Below are 17,058 nucleotides of genomic sequence, written 5' to 3'. Positions count from 1 at the left end.
ATCATGTTATTGATTTTAAACACTTTGGTTAACTCAAAGTCAGCCTACAGAGTAATACTTTAGAGGAGGTCCTTAGGGGATTAGCTTTCATGTTAAATGGATGTTTTTGTAACAAGTATATTCATTTAAAAATAAATGCTGCCTTAAGTGTTCATGCAGTCTCCCTAAAAACCTATTTATTTACATCATTGATTTGCATCATGGCGCCTCTCTCTTCCTCTCTTGTTTCTGTAGTTCAACCTCCTGATTTTTTAGAATCTAATTATTTGACTAGGTAATTATATTCAGTAATCTAAAAAGTACATAATACATTCTTATACCGTGTTCTCCATGTGCCTAGGATCCACCCTGCACTCAAAGAAACCACTGTTATCCACTTCCTTTGCATTGTTCCAGAGTTCTGTTATGCAGATATAAAAAAATACAAATATATTCATTTTACTTTCCTTATACACAAAAATAAGCACACCATTTACATTGTTCTATACCTTATTTGTTTCACTTAGGGTGTATATTGGATCTTTTCATATAAATGCAAAGAGAGCTTCCTTATTCTTGTCTACAGTTGCAAGTAATGTACAGTATATGTATATACCAACTTATTAACCACTCCCCTATTGATGGCTTCTTAGTTGTTCCCATACTTCACTATTATTAGTGTTAACGCAATGAATAACCTTGCCATTGAGTCACTTTGCATGTGTACAAGCATGCATGTGGGTAACTTGTGAGAAATTTTGCTGGGCCAAGGGTCTGTGTATTTGTAGTGTTAACACGTGCCAGATTTCCCTTCAAGGAAGCTCTACCTATTTATATTCCCACCAGCAGTGTACGTGCATGTGTGTTTTACTAAAGCCTCACCTGTAGTGTCTTAAGAAATTTTAGCATTTTTGTTAATTTGGTAGGTGAAAAATGTTATCTCATGTTAATTTTAAGTTAAAATTCTTTCATCATCTCTGAGGTTGAATGTTTTCTTGTGTTTAAGAGCCATTTATATTTCCTTCTCCTTGAACTGTCTATCATGTTATTAATATTTGTCCATTTTCTATTACTTGTTGAGCTTACCAGTTTTAAATCTCTATGTTGCTTCATTTATTCATTCATTAAATATTTGAGTATCTACCATGTACTAAGCATTGTTCTCTGTGTTGAGGTACGTTAATGAACAATGAACAAAACAGACAAAAATCTCTGCCCTTATGAGCTTATTGTAGTCTCAGAGCAGTTTGTGGGTACCTGTTAAACTGTAGGAGCTCATCTGCCCATGGAGGAGGAGGAGGGGCACAGATCTGGTGTGGCCTAACACACTCCTCCCTTTGAGTTGAGAAGAGGTCCTTGTCTCCTCAGCTCCAAGGAACACCTCCCAGGCTACCAGGAAGCAAATGCAGAATAGAGCTCAGCTCAAGCTGGGCACTGCTGGTGTAATCTTTATTCATTCTTATAAGAATAAGTTTGATAATTCACACTGTCAACAATATTATTAATGAATCAGTTTTTTAAACACAGAAAACCAGTATCCTTTATTATACAGACTTTTTTTTTTTTTCCTGAAAGGGGATGCTTTAAATTTCTTTGAATAGGATGCTTGCTTATGTGAAAACTGTTTTGTTGAACTCTTGTCATTCTCTGCCTCTTTCCTACAAAGCTATCTACTTTTCCCTAACAAGATGAATCAGTATCTGGATAAGATATAAAACCTAATTTCTCCATAACTGATTGTGACTGTAAATCATGCTCTTGGGTTCCTAGCTGAGAGTTGTAGCGTGTGATTGTGATGAAGATGACAACTTTGTATTTACAGATGTAAGTCTACTTTGCTTAATTGCGTTTTAGCCTTATTCCACAGAAAACACCATTAGCTTTTGAGGAAAAGAATATAACTAATAACTAATATCTATTACTGCAGGATAAAAAAGGGCCTAAAATTTTTACTGATTATGAAATCAGTTTCATTGTTTAAAAAACTTGTTAGAAAATACCCCACAATTTGTATAAAAAACCCCACAATTCTTCTGCCCAGATTTAGTAAGTGTTAGCATTTTGGTGAATCTTTAGACAGTCAGAAACATTGATTGAACACCTTCTCTGCCCACTCACTGCTGGGAATAAAACAGAGGGCTGGACCGATGTGGATCTTGTTCTTTGAGATTTACAGGCCAGCCTGGAAAAGGGCTGGGGAATTGCCGGGTGCATGTGCTGACAGAGGGAAGCCTGTGGGGCTCAGAGAAGTCCCCCCAGAGAAAGTGACTTACTTGGGACTGAGGGTTGAGTAAGGCTTTAATTTGGGTAGGAAAGGTGAAGTGAGAACAGCACATACAAAAGTGGAATCATGAGGTGAAATCCTGGTGTTCCAAGAAGTGAGACAAGTCCCAGAGTGGAGAGAACAAGCTGTCAAGGGGCCACAAGCTCTGGGAATTCGTAGCGCTCTTGGATCCAGTTTCCCATAAGCAGCCCTGAGAAGACTGTTCCCCCGCCAAGGATTTTTTAGGAAAGTGCTCCTGGAGAAACCGGTGAGGGAGCAGGGAAAGTGGTGTAAGGAAGGGAAGAAGGCAAGGCTGCAGTGTCCTATGAAGTCCCAGGCAGCCTGGAGGCTGACTTGCCAGGGAGCTTGACTGGACACCCCTGCTGGTCTGTCTTGGGCTGTGAGCTAGGGGAGTGGGAGGTGGGTGGAAGTCTTCCAGAGACCTGCCACTCTCTGATGAAGAGGCTCTGGGAGCCCATGTAGTTCTCTGTAGAAGGCTGCAATTGGGAGCCCTAAGGAGCAAGGCTGCAGATCTGGGGTATGAGCACGGACCTACCAGGAGATAAGCTGAGCATGGGTAGAGAAAGTCAGCTCTAATACACTGGTAGACATAATGTATTGATAATAAAAGAGAACTGGCACCGAGGTGGCAGATGATTTACTTTGCTACCAATGTCATTTTCATCACTGTCATTTCATAAAAGAAGCCCCAGTTTATACTGAGAAATTAGCACGCTCAGAATCGCAAATAAAGAGCAGTTGGCAACTTTGCATGTGCATGTGTGCGTGTATGTGTCTGCTCAGCCTCTCAGTCCTGGCTGACTCTGACTCTTTGTGACCCCATGGACTGTAGCCCACTAGGCTCCTCTGTCCATGGATTTTCCTGGCAGGATTACTGGAGCAGGTTGCCATTTCCTTCTCCAGGGGATCTTCGTGACCCAGGGATCAAACCTGAGTCTCCTGCATTGCAGGCAGGTTCTTTACCCTTGAGCCACCTGGGAAGCCCTTATTTCCACCTTAGGGCTGAGCAAGTGAGAGAGTGTGTTGGAGTAGTTCAAGAATTTGTTAATGGGAAGTGAATGCGTCCCAGAAAATGGAAAAGCAATCTTTCCCCATTTTGTCTGATTGCATTTCTTATGTTTGGTGAGTGAAGTGGGAAAGTTACAAGTAGTCCTGTAAGATCTCAGAGTCTTCTGACTTCATGCCTAGTGTTATACTAAGAGAACAGAAAATCGTATAGCGTGTCCTGGTCCTGAGGATAAGATCTTAATAGATGCTTCTGTAAGAGTCAGAAAAAAGGCAAGTGCAGGGTTACACGCTGGAAGAGAGAGAGACAGGGAAAAGAGAAGAGACATTGAGGTCATATTAAATAAACTGATTGGAATAAAGCTATTTGGGGTTAAAATTTAGTGGTACTCTTGAGTGTTGAAAGCATTTTCACTGTATAATATAGACGTTAAGAAAGCAGGGAGAAAGAAAATGGCTGTCACAGAATTTGCTGCCAAAGGAGGTTGCTTAAGCAGTGATTTCACGAATTGGTCATGATCTGGTCCCCTTGACTTTGTGAGGCATGATTTTGTCATTTAAGTCAGAAATAATCAGACCCTTTACTGGTTCTTTTTAAAGCAGATGCCAGTTTGTTAGTGCCTATTAGTGGCGGGCTGAGAAACACAGAGTGAGTTCAGTATACCTCTTAGAATACTTTAATTTTATTCTTGTTTTCCGATTCTCTCCCTTCACTTTCAGCTGGTGAAATGGAACCATGTTGGCAAGAGATCTTTCTTTGTGCTGGCTACTAGATATGCTTAGTAACCAGGAAAAATTTTGGTTACAGGGAAGTAATTTGCATCCATGTGCCTGGCTTGCAACCTGAATATGTTAGGAAACTTGCTTTCTCCAGTTTCTGTTGATAAACATCTCGCTTCCTCTCTTGTCCACCTGCTGCTTCCTAGGAGCCCTGGAGCGACTTTCTCAGTGGTGACAGCAGGTCAGCAGTTACAGGGACAGAGTGTCTGGTGTCCAAGCCCTGGACACATAGTCAGAGAGAGAAGGAGAGAGGAGGAGAAAGAAGTGGACTGGTGAAGAGAGTGCTGATACCACCCCAGGATTAAGTGCTTCAAGTGCAGAAAAAGCACAGTCTGATGCGGATTCCACACTAAGTTCTGTACATGCAACTGTAGATTTAAAATAATTGTTTGTCAGATTTGTCCAGTAGAGAAATATACTGTATGCACAGGTAAAGTTAGCATATAAATGTGCAGACTACAGTAGCCATGACTTAGGGCAGTTTAATCTCATCGGCGCAGCTCTGGGTCTAGAGGATTAAGAGAGTCAGGGCTGTCTCATGGAAAATTATGTGTAAGTGCGTATGTTTGTGTGTATTATGTGTACACAGGCATGCACATGTGCATTTATTTGTATTTGCTTGCTTGCTTTCACTCACTAGTTTTTAAAGGTCAGGCTTTAGTTTTCTAAACAGAAAGATTTTGACATAGGAAATACAACCAATATTTTAGAATAGTCAATATTTTGTAATATAGTAACATTTTATAACCTATGAAAATACTGAATCATTGTGTTGTATACCTGAAACTAATGTTATAAATCAACTGCATGATAATTTAAAAAAGATATTGATATATTCTCTTGTTGGGTAGATATCTAACTTTAAAATAATATAGTTCTGTTAGAATTTTAAACAAAAATTCACTTTAGTGCAGATACCCCTAAATCAATTGTATTGGTCTCATAGTTAATTTAAATGGCCACAGACCTATAAAATAATTTTTTCATCTTTTTAGCACTTTTCTTAGTTACTTTTTAGGTTATCAAGAAAAATCAAAATAAAATATAAATAATGATACCTGAATTTTTTTATGTTTAGACATTTAAAAATATTTCTAAAAACTGATGATATTATTCTACGTTAAGAATGCTGTCATATTTAAACTTATGATTTATGTATAACTATATTTATGCTATCTAAAGTCAGAAGCAAAAGTGATACTAAAATAGCATTAACTCTTATATATTTAAACATGGTAGAAATGTTAAGGAAGTCGTTTTAAAGCATCATCTTAACCTTGTCCATTTTGCAAAGTAGAGGGAGGGGGGAGACTTTAGTAGATTAATACATTATTTCAATAGAATATTTCTGCTCTAATCAATGCTTGTTTTCAAGCTATATTTGTAATTTTATAATGTAATTTGCATTATAATACAGGTCCAGCTCTGCATAAAGAACATGTTTTGTCTGTGTCTTTATTTATTGCGAAGGACCTGGCAGAGGTGATTTTTGTGTTACATTTTCAGTGTCTCTGTTAAGCTTCATAAAAACTTCTCATTGAAGCTAAACAATAAAACAGGCTGGTTTTGTCCACATGTGCTGTGAACCAGCACGGGCAGTTATTTCACAGGGCCTTGAGTGGTCCTTGCTTCTTGGACACGAGAAAAACCTCCAACATCACTTTATGTCATTTTCCAGCAGCAACAAAAAGAAGAGCAAAACCAAAGTCTGAGTTTTCTCATACCTTCTGCCATGTACCCCAGGATTCTTGGAAACAATCTGTCCAAAGTTAGGAATGCATTTCCCTACGAACATGGTTTTAAGTGTTTCATACTTCTGTTCCTGTGTGGCTAGCTCTGTTGAACTGCCTGGATCTTCAGTAGAGTGTTCAGATCAATACCATTGTTAGAAACCCTCAAGATTTTTGCATTTAGACTTTAGGAACACTTCTTAGTCTGGGCTGGCATTTCAAATTTGCGCTTCTGCCTTGTCACAGAAAGTGAGACTGCTCATCCTGCTTTCATTTCCTCCTTGAATCTGCCACAACCTGCTGTGTTCCTTGAACTCTTCCCCTGCCTCCCAAGGCTGATCATACAGCGGGGCCAGTCTCTATTCCTGCTTTCAGGTTGTCTAAATGCAAATACTCAGAGTCTCTTTATATGTTTGATGGGTTTTATTCCTAGTGTTCAGGAGAGAAGTAGCAAATCTCACAAATATGGGGTGATTATAAGGGTTCTGTTAACTGTAAAAGTTCCTACTGTTATTGTCAGTGGTATGTTTACTGGAATCCCCATTGAGTTTCTGCCTTATGCTTTTATTCCTAAAGGTAGAAATTACCAAAATTCCCTTCTCCTGAAATTGGTGCTCTATGCCTATCTTGCTCCCATCTTGGCCTAAAGACCATTATGGTACTTGTATGTCAATGACTTCTGTAGTCTTGGCTCTGAGTTTCACACTCTTTTGTATATTTCAGCTTCCTAAATGCTTTGCTGTAGTCAATTTTTACATAGGTATCAATAAGTCACTGGGGCAAGGAAATGAACTGACGATACACTGGGAGGAAGAGAATTTGATATGATTAATAAGCATATGAAAACATTTTAAGTGTTATTAATAGTGAATTGTAAATTATGTCACAGAGATATGGGTCACTATGAATTTAGAGATTTTTTTTTTAAAGCAGAGAATACTGGGAACTCCCTGGTGGTCCAGTGGTAAAGACTCCAGGCTCCCAAGGAAGGGCGCCTGGGTTCAATCCCTGGTCAGGGAATTAGATCCCACATACCACAACCAAAGATCCTGAATGCTGTAACTGAGATCTGGCACAGCCAAATAAACAAATATATACATAAAAATAGAGGATGCTTGCAGTGGTTACTCTTATATACTGTTGGCTTAAGCGTCTTTGAAATAGTTTGCAGTATTTATTGGGAGACTTAAAAGTGTACTTAGACTTTGACATAAAATCTTTATTTAAAAATTCTGCCAGCTAAAGTAAATCTAAACAGCAAAAAAAAAAAAAAAAAGCAAAAGAAGTATTTATTGAAGTATTTTTGTCTGTGTTTTTAATTTTCTCTGATGTATTAGAAAAATGGTTATTTATGCCATATATATGAGAGTGTATATATTTAATGATGTTATGAAGAATCTTTAAATAATTTTGGAAAATAATTTTATAAGAATATCTATGTAAAGACATGGAATATGAGTTAGTCCTTGAAGAAGAGATGGGCTGATGATTGTAATTTAGGCATTTCATTGAGTGGAGAGGCAACATGAGCAAATACCTTTCTGTGAAAATAAATTTATTATCTGGAAAAGTAACGATTAACCCAGCTGAACAGTGGAAGTTCATTTTGAAGAAATAGGAGAAAATGTTACTTACCTGTTAACATGTTAGCTAGTTGCTAGGTATGGAGGATATAAGGATGACTCAAAGATGACAATAATGGAAATTTAGGAGAAGGGCATATATGAGACACTTTCATGAAAACTTTGATAAAACTTAACGACTGGGTAAAAGAAAATCAAGGATAATGAAAAATTTGAATTTGTACGATGCCAGTAACAGAAATGGGAAAGGAGACCTTTATGAGGCAAGGTGGTCAGTTTAGTTCCCACAGTTGGTTTCGGGCACACACACAGGAGTGCTTGCTTTCTTTTTTTAAAAGTTAGTTAATTTATTTATGGACGCAGTGGGTCTTCATGCTCCACAGGCTGTCTCTAGTTGTGGTAGGTGGGGGCTTCTCTTGGTTGCAGTGCTCGGGTTTCTCACGGCGCTGCCTTCTCTTGCTGCGGTCACAGGCTCTAGGCGTGTGGGCCGGGTAGTTGCAGCACATGGGCTTAGTTGATTCATGGCATGTGGGATCTTCCCAGACCAGGGACTGAACCCGTGTCCCCTGCATTGGCAGGCAGAATGTTATCCACTGCACTATCAGGGGAGTCCAGGAGTGCTTGCTTTCATGTGCCTTCATACTTGGAATTTACTTTTTCTATAAAACTGAATGTTGTTTATGTACCTCTGACTAGTGATTCCAATTTTTAACTAACTGTGAAATCTGCCTAAAATGACTTTCTAAGGAGTTGTAAAAATAATTTAAGTAGTAAAAATGTTTTCAGTAATAAGGTCTATGGCATTTAGATTTAAAATTTTTTCGTGTCCTGGAAATAATTATTGGTTCGATTGTATCTATCTGCTTTGTTTAATGGTTTTGCTTCACACTGGAACATACTGGCCATGGGCCCCTAACTTTACAGTACCAGAAAATGTCATTCTAAACTGTATTATAGAGAAATTTCTTTTTTTGGCAGATGGGAGACTCTTTGGTCAGAGAAACCTACGAAGGTGAATGCTTCCCAAGCTCGCCAGTTTAAACCTTGTATTAAGCAGATAAATTTTCCTACAAATCTTATACGCCTGGAAATAAATAGTTCTCTTCTGGATTACTACACTGAATTAGATGCAGTTGTACTACATGGTACGAAGGACAAGCCCATGCTTTCTCTCAAGACTTCACTTATTGACATGAACGATCTGGAAGAAGATGACTATGAGGAGAAGGATGAATGTGAAATGGACAATCTGAGTAAAACGTTTAGCAGTACTGCTCTCAGGGAAGGGCCAAGTAATGGGTATTTTGATAAACTACCCTATGAGGTAAGCCAAAGATGTTCAGTAGCAATGTTGGAGATGCAGTCATTTAAAAATATTTAGATATAAATGCTTATTTTGCTGAATGTCAGAGAAATCGGAGCATTAGCGAAGTATACATAATCTGATGTATTGTGTGTTTTGACTTTGGAAAAGCTAGACAAAATTGTGTTCAGTAACTTCACCATTTCTGTTTTAGATTGACTTTAGTGATTCTGGACCTATTCTTCAGTTCAGTTCAGTTCAGTCGCTCAGTCGTGTCCGACTCTTTGCGACCCCATGAATCACAGCACACCAGGCCTCCCTGTCCATCACCAACTCCCAGAGTTTTACTCAAACTCAGGTCCATCGAGTCAGTGATGCCATCCAGCCATTTCATCCTCTGTCGTCCCCTTCTCCTCCTGCCAAATTCTTAGATATATGTTATTTTATCACTGATTAATAGTAACCAAAATACATAAAGCAGTAATAAATTACACCCCACTTTAATTCACAGTTACACAGCGTAAGCGTGGACAATATGTGTTTAACGTGATACCAGTTATTTTAAAGATGATTTGTTGTGAAAATAGTGTTAATACGGTTGTGAGAGGAATCCTTATTCTGGTTAATATTGCACAGTTTCTCCAAGTGTGACTTACTCTTCTCTACTAATTCTATTCTGTATTCTTCTAACTAGCTATAATTTTGGGGCTAGGCAGGTACAGGGAGGCTTTCTCTAAAGTCTTGTTTTCCGTGTGTCTCCACAGGATTGTTTCTAGGGTATATTTAGCACTCCTGGCTCCCAGGCATTCAATGCCATTAGCACATCTCCTGGAATGGGGGTGGGGCCAAGCATTTCTATCCCCTGCTGAGAATAGCTGTGTGTGGTTTAAAATATTAATAATAGAATCAGATCTTTTAAAGAAAATTTTCTAAACTCAAACTACCATGGAGAGGGCTATCATGTGGATGAAATCCCTGAGGATGTTCATACTCTGAGGGTATGAATAAAGGGTCAAGAACAGAATTCTAGAATTAGTAACATCTAAGAGTCAAATACAGGCAGACAAGTCAGAAAAGGCACTTGGGACAAAGATGAGAGTGTCTTAAAAGCAGCGATAGGAAGCTAAAGAGGTGTAGGGAACATGAAATGGGTGTGGTCAGCCACACTACTGCAGAGAGCTCAGGGACAGCGGCCCCTGCTTTTGCTCATCGGGAGAGCTTTGCTAATCCTTTACCATTATCAGTTCAATGGAGCTATGACCATAGGTGAGAGATGGGGAAAACTTTACCATATCCGGTTAAGGCATCAAGGAGCGGGGAAGAAGCAGAGACAAAAAGTATTTGCTGTCTGAGCAGAAGCAGAAAAAAACCTTCTGTTAATAAACTCTAATTATGGACTATAACATGGGTAAGACTGCTCACCAATAATGAATAACACTTGGCATCCTGACTAACACTCCAGTCCTTCCTGTCACATTCAGAGAAGGGCATATCAAAATGAGGGAGAGTATGACATTTTTATAGATATTATTTGCTCTAATTTATCATTTAAAAGGAGAAAAGATGGGTGGCAGAAGATGCAATAGAGTAGGCAGGTTGCTGTTTGTAACAGGTTGGGAGAGATTTCAGCATGTTTTTATGCTGTAGGGAAGGAGACTGTAGAGAGTTAAAGCTTCTAGTACATGCAGGGGGTTTAGTCAATACAACAAAGTCACGTGGAAGAGCTGGGAGATAGAATCAGTAGTCTTGAAGGACATTAAATAGCCGTGATGAAAGCAGTGCAATGTATAGAGAGTTAATGCTCCAAAACACCAAGTGATTTCACAGTGAGTAAAAGGAGAAACTTTTTTAAAGTTACCCAAATTATAGGTACTTCAAGTTACTTTAAGGGGAAAAAAACCCCCACATTTAAATAAATATGCCAAGTGATATCATCTTTCCATAGTTGAAAATAATTGTATTACGAATAGAATGAATTTTGAGGGCAGATCATTTTGAGAGTCCTTTCCTGCATTGCATGGTGTCAAATGGTACTTTAGGCTAGGATGTTTTTGTTATTTAGTCGCTAAGTCGTGCCTGACTCTTTTGTGACCCCGTGGACTATAGCCCGCCAGGCTTCTCTGTCCATGGGATTCCTAGGCAAGAATACTGGAGTGGGTTTCCATTTCCTTCTCCAGGAGATCCTCCTGACCCAAGGACTGAACCCATGTCTCTTGCATTGGCAGATGGATTCTTTACCATTGAGTCACCTGGAAAGTCTCTTAGGCTAGGATACCCCCATATAAAAACATGTTTGACAGACACTAGCTACTAGATGAGTAATGATTAACAGGTATTGTGGGCCTAAAGCTTGTTATTTTTCACTGAATCAGAATCCAAAGTGCTTTTTCACTTGCCACTGTCATGGTCTCAATAATTTCATTATTCTTTTTCTATTTTGATATTTGCTTAAAATATAACATTAGGGGGCTTCCCTGGTGTCTCAGATGGTAAAGAATCTACCTGCAATTGTTGCAGGAAGGGGGACCCCTTCCAGGGCCCAAAACTGGGCTCTTGTCTAACACTCGGAAATGAATTGTCCGAGGAGACACATGCTGACAAAGCAAGAGATTTTATTGGGAAAGGGCACCCGGGTGGAGAGCAGTAGGTAAGGGAACCCAGGAGAACTGCTCTGCCGCGTGGCTCGCAGTCTTGGGTTTTATGGTGATGGGATTAGTTTCCGGGTGGTCTTTGGCCAATCATTCTAATTCAGAGTCTTTCCTGGTGGCGCACGCATCGCTCAGCCAAGATGGATGCTAGCAAGAGGGATTCTGGGAAGTGGACGGACAGGTAGTGTCTCCTCTCGATCTTTCCCGAACTCTTCCGATCTTTCCCGAACTCTTCCGGCTGGTGGTGGCCTATTAGTTCCGTATTCCTTATCAGGATCTCCTGCCATAAAACAACTCATGCAAATGGTTACTATGGTGCCTGGCCAGGGTGGGCGGTTTCAATCAGTGTGCTTCCCCTAACACAATGTGGGAGTCCCAGGTTTAATCCCTGGTTTGGTAAGATCCCTTAGAGAAGGGAATGGCTACTCACTCCAGTATTGTTGCCTGGAGAATATTAAGGATCAGGAAATGTTTTCACACAGTATACATCTTTTAATATTGGTGACTTTTGTTTGGAATGATGCCAGCAATTGCTGGGAGTTATTTAAATTACAAATCATCTGGAAAAAATAAATTATTTATCCTCTGGTACAGGGATATATTTAACTTTTAATGCTTCTTTCTACTAACTACTTTAAAATTTTACTGAAATAGCTTTTAATATTGTAGTTAAAACAACAAATATTTAAGGTCCTACTGTTGCCAAGCCTGGATGGATCATAGGTTCCTTCAGACATTTAAGAAGTGATCACATTCTGTGTTATTTAAACTCTGTCATAGAATAAAGAAAAAGGAAAGTTTTTAACTTCTTAATGAAGCTGATATAACACTATAGCACATAAAAATAAACTTACAGACTAATTTTCCTTCTGCATCAAAATGTAGTGAATAGAATTACTTAAGAATAAAAAAATCATTTAGGATGTATTTCTGGAATTAAGGGTATTTAAGTATTAGGTATGGCAGAAAGTGAAGATGAACTAAAAAGCCTCTTAATGAAAGTGAAAGAGGAGAGTGAAAAAGTTGGCTTAAAGCTCAACATTCAGAAAACTAAGATCATGGCATCTGGTCCCATCACCTCATAGGAAATAAATGGGGAGACAGTGGAAACAGTGTCAGACTTTATTTTTTGGGGGCTCCAAAATCACTGCAGATGGTAACTGCAGCCATGAAATTAAAAGATGCTTACTCCTTGGAAGGAAAGTTATGACCAACCTAGATAGCATATTAAAAAGCAGAGACATTACTTTGCCAACAAAGGTCCATGTGGTCAAGGCTATGGTTTTTCCAGTGGTCATGTATGGATGTGAGAGTTGGACTGTGAAGAAAGCTGAGCACAGAAAAATTGATGCTTTTGAATTGTGGTGTTGGAGAAGACTCTTGAGAGTCCCTTGGACTGCAAGGGATCCACCCAGTCCATCCTAAAGATCAGTCCTGGGTGTTCATTGGAAGGACTGATGCTGAAGCTAAACTCCAGTACTTTGGCCACCTGTTGCGAAGAGCTGACTCATTGGAAAAGACCCTGATGCTGGGAGGGATTGGGGCCAGGAGGAGAAGGGGATGACAGAGGATGAGATGGTTGGATGGCATCACCAACTCGATGGACATAGGTTTTGGGTGGACTCCGGGAGTTGGTGATGGACAGGGAGGCCTGGCGTGCTGCGATTCATGGGGTCGCAAAGAGTCAGACATGACTGAGCGACTGAACTGAACTGAAGTGTTAGATAATATATATGATTACACACAGTACTATAAAATGGTAACATAGTCAAAGGAGAAAAATTCTATGGTCATCTCAGTAGATGTGCAAAATCAGTTGACAAATGGCAACTGGATAGAAATCCAAATTTTTATCAATGTCAGTTTAAAAGTAAATATCTTATTAAGCTAGCCATGAATTGTCTTAGTAACAAGTAAAAAGTGTTAGTAACCAAGAGCTAGCATCATATTTAATTATCAAACACTAGAAATGTTCAGTATGGTAGTCACTAGCTACATGTACTATTGAGTACTTTATGTCTAATCTGAAGTGAGATAAGCTGAAAATATACACATAGTATTTCAAAGACTTAATATGACAAAAAAAAGATCTAGTTTCTCAGTAATAATTTTTATGTTGAGCACATGTTGAGATGATCATTTTAATATCGCTTATCAAATAAAATACATTAAAATTAATATCACCTATTTTTGAATTTATTTTTTAATTTCTTTGAGGAATAATCGACAAATATAATTATTTGTATTTAAAGTGTACAACATGACTTGATATACATTGTATAGTGATTACCAAGATCAAGATAACTGACACATACATCACCTCCCATTTTTAACTCTTTTGTGTGAGTGTTTGTGGTGAGAATTCTTAAGATCTACTCTGAGCAACTTTCAAGTATACAGTACTGTATTATTAACTAGAGTCTTTTGACTTCTAACAACTTGTAGTTGCTAAAAAAATTTTAAATTGCATACGTGCCTCACATTTTTGGCTCACATACAAATTAGAGTCAGGAACAAGACAACAATTTTACTTAACATTGTTCAGGATATACTATGCAGTGCTGGAAGATGGGAGAAAGAAATGAGGTGTGATTTTTGAAAAGAAAACTGTAAAATTATTATCATTTGCAGACAATATGATTATGTATTAGAACACTCAGGAGAATAGACCAAAAACTATTCAAAACAATAAGTAAGTTGGCAGGTTACAAAATTAATAGATAAAAAATCAATAGATTTAAGAACTCTAGGATCAAAAAAGATAGTTAAATGATAAATTATGCCATGCTCTTGAGTAGAAAGACACAACAAAGAGGTCAGTTTTCCTTAATAAAATCTATGTGTTCAATGAAATTCCAGGTAAAATGCAAACATAATTTGTTTATTTTTTAATATGAAAGTTCACCTAAAGACTGTGAAAATACTCAGGAAAATTTTGGAAAAGAAGAGTGACGGAGGGAGCCCTAGTCCCACCAGAGAATAAAACATACTACGAAGCCATAGTACCGATATTTGTGGGTCAGCAATGAAGGTAGATTCTCATTTGCAACCAAATAATCCAGTACATTCCCACACATAAACTTGGTACCTCATCGTGGTTTTGATTTGCATTTCTCTGATAATGAGTGATGAGGAGCATCTTTTCATGCCACATGTAAACTTTTAAAAAGACAGAACAGAACTTATTTGTTTGACCCAGTGGGCTATTGTTATGGGAGAAACAAATGGAATAGAATAGAGACCAACAAGAAAGAAGGAAACTTTGGGAACTCCCTTGGCAAGGGTTACACTTCTGTAGTTAAAAGCAAAACAAACAAAACCCCAAGATGACAGTGCCCTACTATTTTTTGTTGCTGTTTTTTTTTTTTTTTAATTTTTTTCCTTTTCCTTCCTTTCAGGATGGCAAAATTAAAAGTGTTGATACTAGTTTGGATAGGTTATGCGTGAATGGGTACTTTTATACACTGTATAAATTGATGCAAACATTCTGAAGGGCAATTTTGTGTTTATAGCAAAACTTTTAAATGCATGAAATTTACCATATATTTGCAAAATTTACCAATATATGCATACATACACATGGTGATATAGCAGTGTTATTTACAGTAGGGAACAAACCAGGAAATACATCAATGAGACATTAGTTGAATTAGGGTGGCACATCTACAAAGTGGCGTGGGGTGGATTTGTGTGTGCAAGTGTAGAAATTTCTACAAGATACATCATTCAGTGAGAAAAGCAAGGTGAAGAACAGTGTATAAAGTATCATTCTTTTGGTACAAATCCAGGAATAGAATTTCATACATATTTATCTGGAAAAGATCAGAAAAACTGTTAGCAGTGTTTACCAAGGGGTTGAGGGATTATTAGATTTGAGGGTCGAGAGGGAAAAACTTATCATTTTCTACCTGCCTTCAGTGTTTGGATTTTATGATATTTTACCTGAATTTTCTCTTGTTATTTGTTTAATATTTTGCTTGTCGACAGTTTGCATGTCATCTGAATGGTGAGAGTTTAGACTAATTTTTAATTTCCCTGTTTTTATAACACAAACACCCACACCCCTTGATGTTATTTTCAAAAGTCAAGTTCACATCTTAAAAATAAATAGCAAAAACACCCCAAGCCTTCTTATACTTAATATGTGTATTACCAATGTGCATTTTTACATGTACTCTTTAGGCTTATTTTAAATATATTGTTGTCACTCTTTGTTGTACTTTGGCCTCAAACAGGGTTATTCTGACTTGAAAATAATACTGGGCTTACATAGTTAAATAAATTGATGAAGAGCATTTAGGTTAAAGGGCATAATCGCAAATCAAAAAGTATAGCTAGATAAATGCACTGCATTAAGTGGAAAAGTCATACTCTCTCATCTAGAGGTTTCTTTTTCTACCATTTAGCAAATATTTATTTTTTTTTCTTTGTGTTTCTTGGTTCAGAATAGGCTACTTAGCTATGATTCTTTGAAAATTAGTTTAGAAGCCCCCAACTGTTCACCATTAAGAAAAAACAAATCTTGAACTACTAACACTTCAAAGAAACTATTAGAATTAGAGATAAACATCTTTTTGTTTCCTCCTCCTTAATACATTTTTTGGTATCTGTTAGCTACCCCATCATCATTGCCAGTTGCCTTAAGCCGGCTCCTGATTCCTCTTCCCTGGAATTCTGCAGTTGCCCCCTGGCTGGTTTCCCTTCCTGCCTCCAGGAGTGCCCCCTGCAATGATCTTTCTAAAACGCAAATTTGACTCTTGTCACTCTGCAGCTCAAATCCTTTGGAGACTCATCATTGCTTTTTGTGTAAATCCAGTCTCCTCTGTGAGACTGTCTGTGACCTAATCCTTACCAGCCCCTAGTCTTTGCTGTCCGCAGTTTTGCCTCTCACTCTTTAAAGTGGAGCCTTTGTGGTCCCAGTCTGCTTTTACTGTGGTTAAGCCTGTGTCCTATGTCAGACTCTGGTGGCAGTCTATGCTCCTAGCAAAGTCATTAAAACCGTCGTTGTCCTTAGCAACATCCCGCTGAACTCTGAAAACCCTGAAAGAGGGAGCTCTTCTATCACCAGTGATAGATGTGTAATCGATGTTCAGTAAAGGTTAAGTCTGTGAAAAATTGTGTTATTCAATAGATTACCAATATATACTTTTTGCACTGTAAAAAAAAAAAAAAGGGTAACTAACATGAATTGAGTATACAGTGCACACTCTTGAAATGTAGTATATATAGCCTTATGTATGTATGGGTACTACTGATGTGGATAATTCTGTTGAATATTGATTTATTTAGTATGTGAAAATACTGTTATAAAATGTAGGATACTGTTGTCCTTTATTAGATCACATCATATGCTTCATAAAGGGATACTGTGTTTTCAGTCTGGGTGATCTTGGTTTCTCTGTTTTATGTAGCTCATTCAGCTGATTCTGAATCATCTTACGCTCCCAGACCTGTGCAGATTAGCACAGACTTGCAAACTACTGAACCAGCACTGCTGTGACCCTCTGCAGTACCTCCATCTCAATCTGCAGCCGTACTGGGCGAAGCTAAATGACACCTCTCTGGAATTTCTGCAGGCTCGCTGCACGCTTGTGCAGTGGCTTAATTTATCTTGGACCGGCAATAGGGGATTCATCTCTGTTGCGGGATTTAGCAGGTTAGTGCCAAACCTCGTTGAGGTTATTTCACCAGCAGGCCGTACTTACTAGATAGTAGTTAACATAATAAAAGTTTGAAATTGTATACC

At 38.3% G+C, this 17,058-nt stretch overlaps 1 protein-coding gene across 2 annotated transcripts in view; it reads left to right on the top strand.

Annotated features, from left to right (window-relative positions):
• FBXL4 (F-box and leucine rich repeat protein 4) overlaps positions 1-17,058 on the top strand; it is a 74,344-nt gene that overhangs the window by 21,275 nt on the left and 36,011 nt on the right. For both annotated transcript variants that reach the window (XM_043439379.1, XM_043439378.1), the window contains exons 4-5: positions 8,340-8,685; positions 16,724-16,968. In XM_043439379.1, the coding sequence (XP_043295314.1) occupies positions 8,340-8,685; positions 16,724-16,968 (591 nt within the window). The remainder of the gene's footprint in view (positions 1-8,339; positions 8,686-16,723; positions 16,969-17,058) is intronic.

This window comes from Cervus canadensis, chromosome 20 (assembly GCF_019320065.1).
Source record: "Cervus canadensis isolate Bull #8, Minnesota chromosome 20, ASM1932006v1, whole genome shotgun sequence".
NCBI lineage: Eukaryota > Metazoa > Chordata > Mammalia > Artiodactyla > Cervidae > Cervus > Cervus canadensis.
The sequence above is the reverse complement of the archived record's forward strand: the minus strand, read 5'-3'. Positions and strand labels throughout refer to the sequence as shown.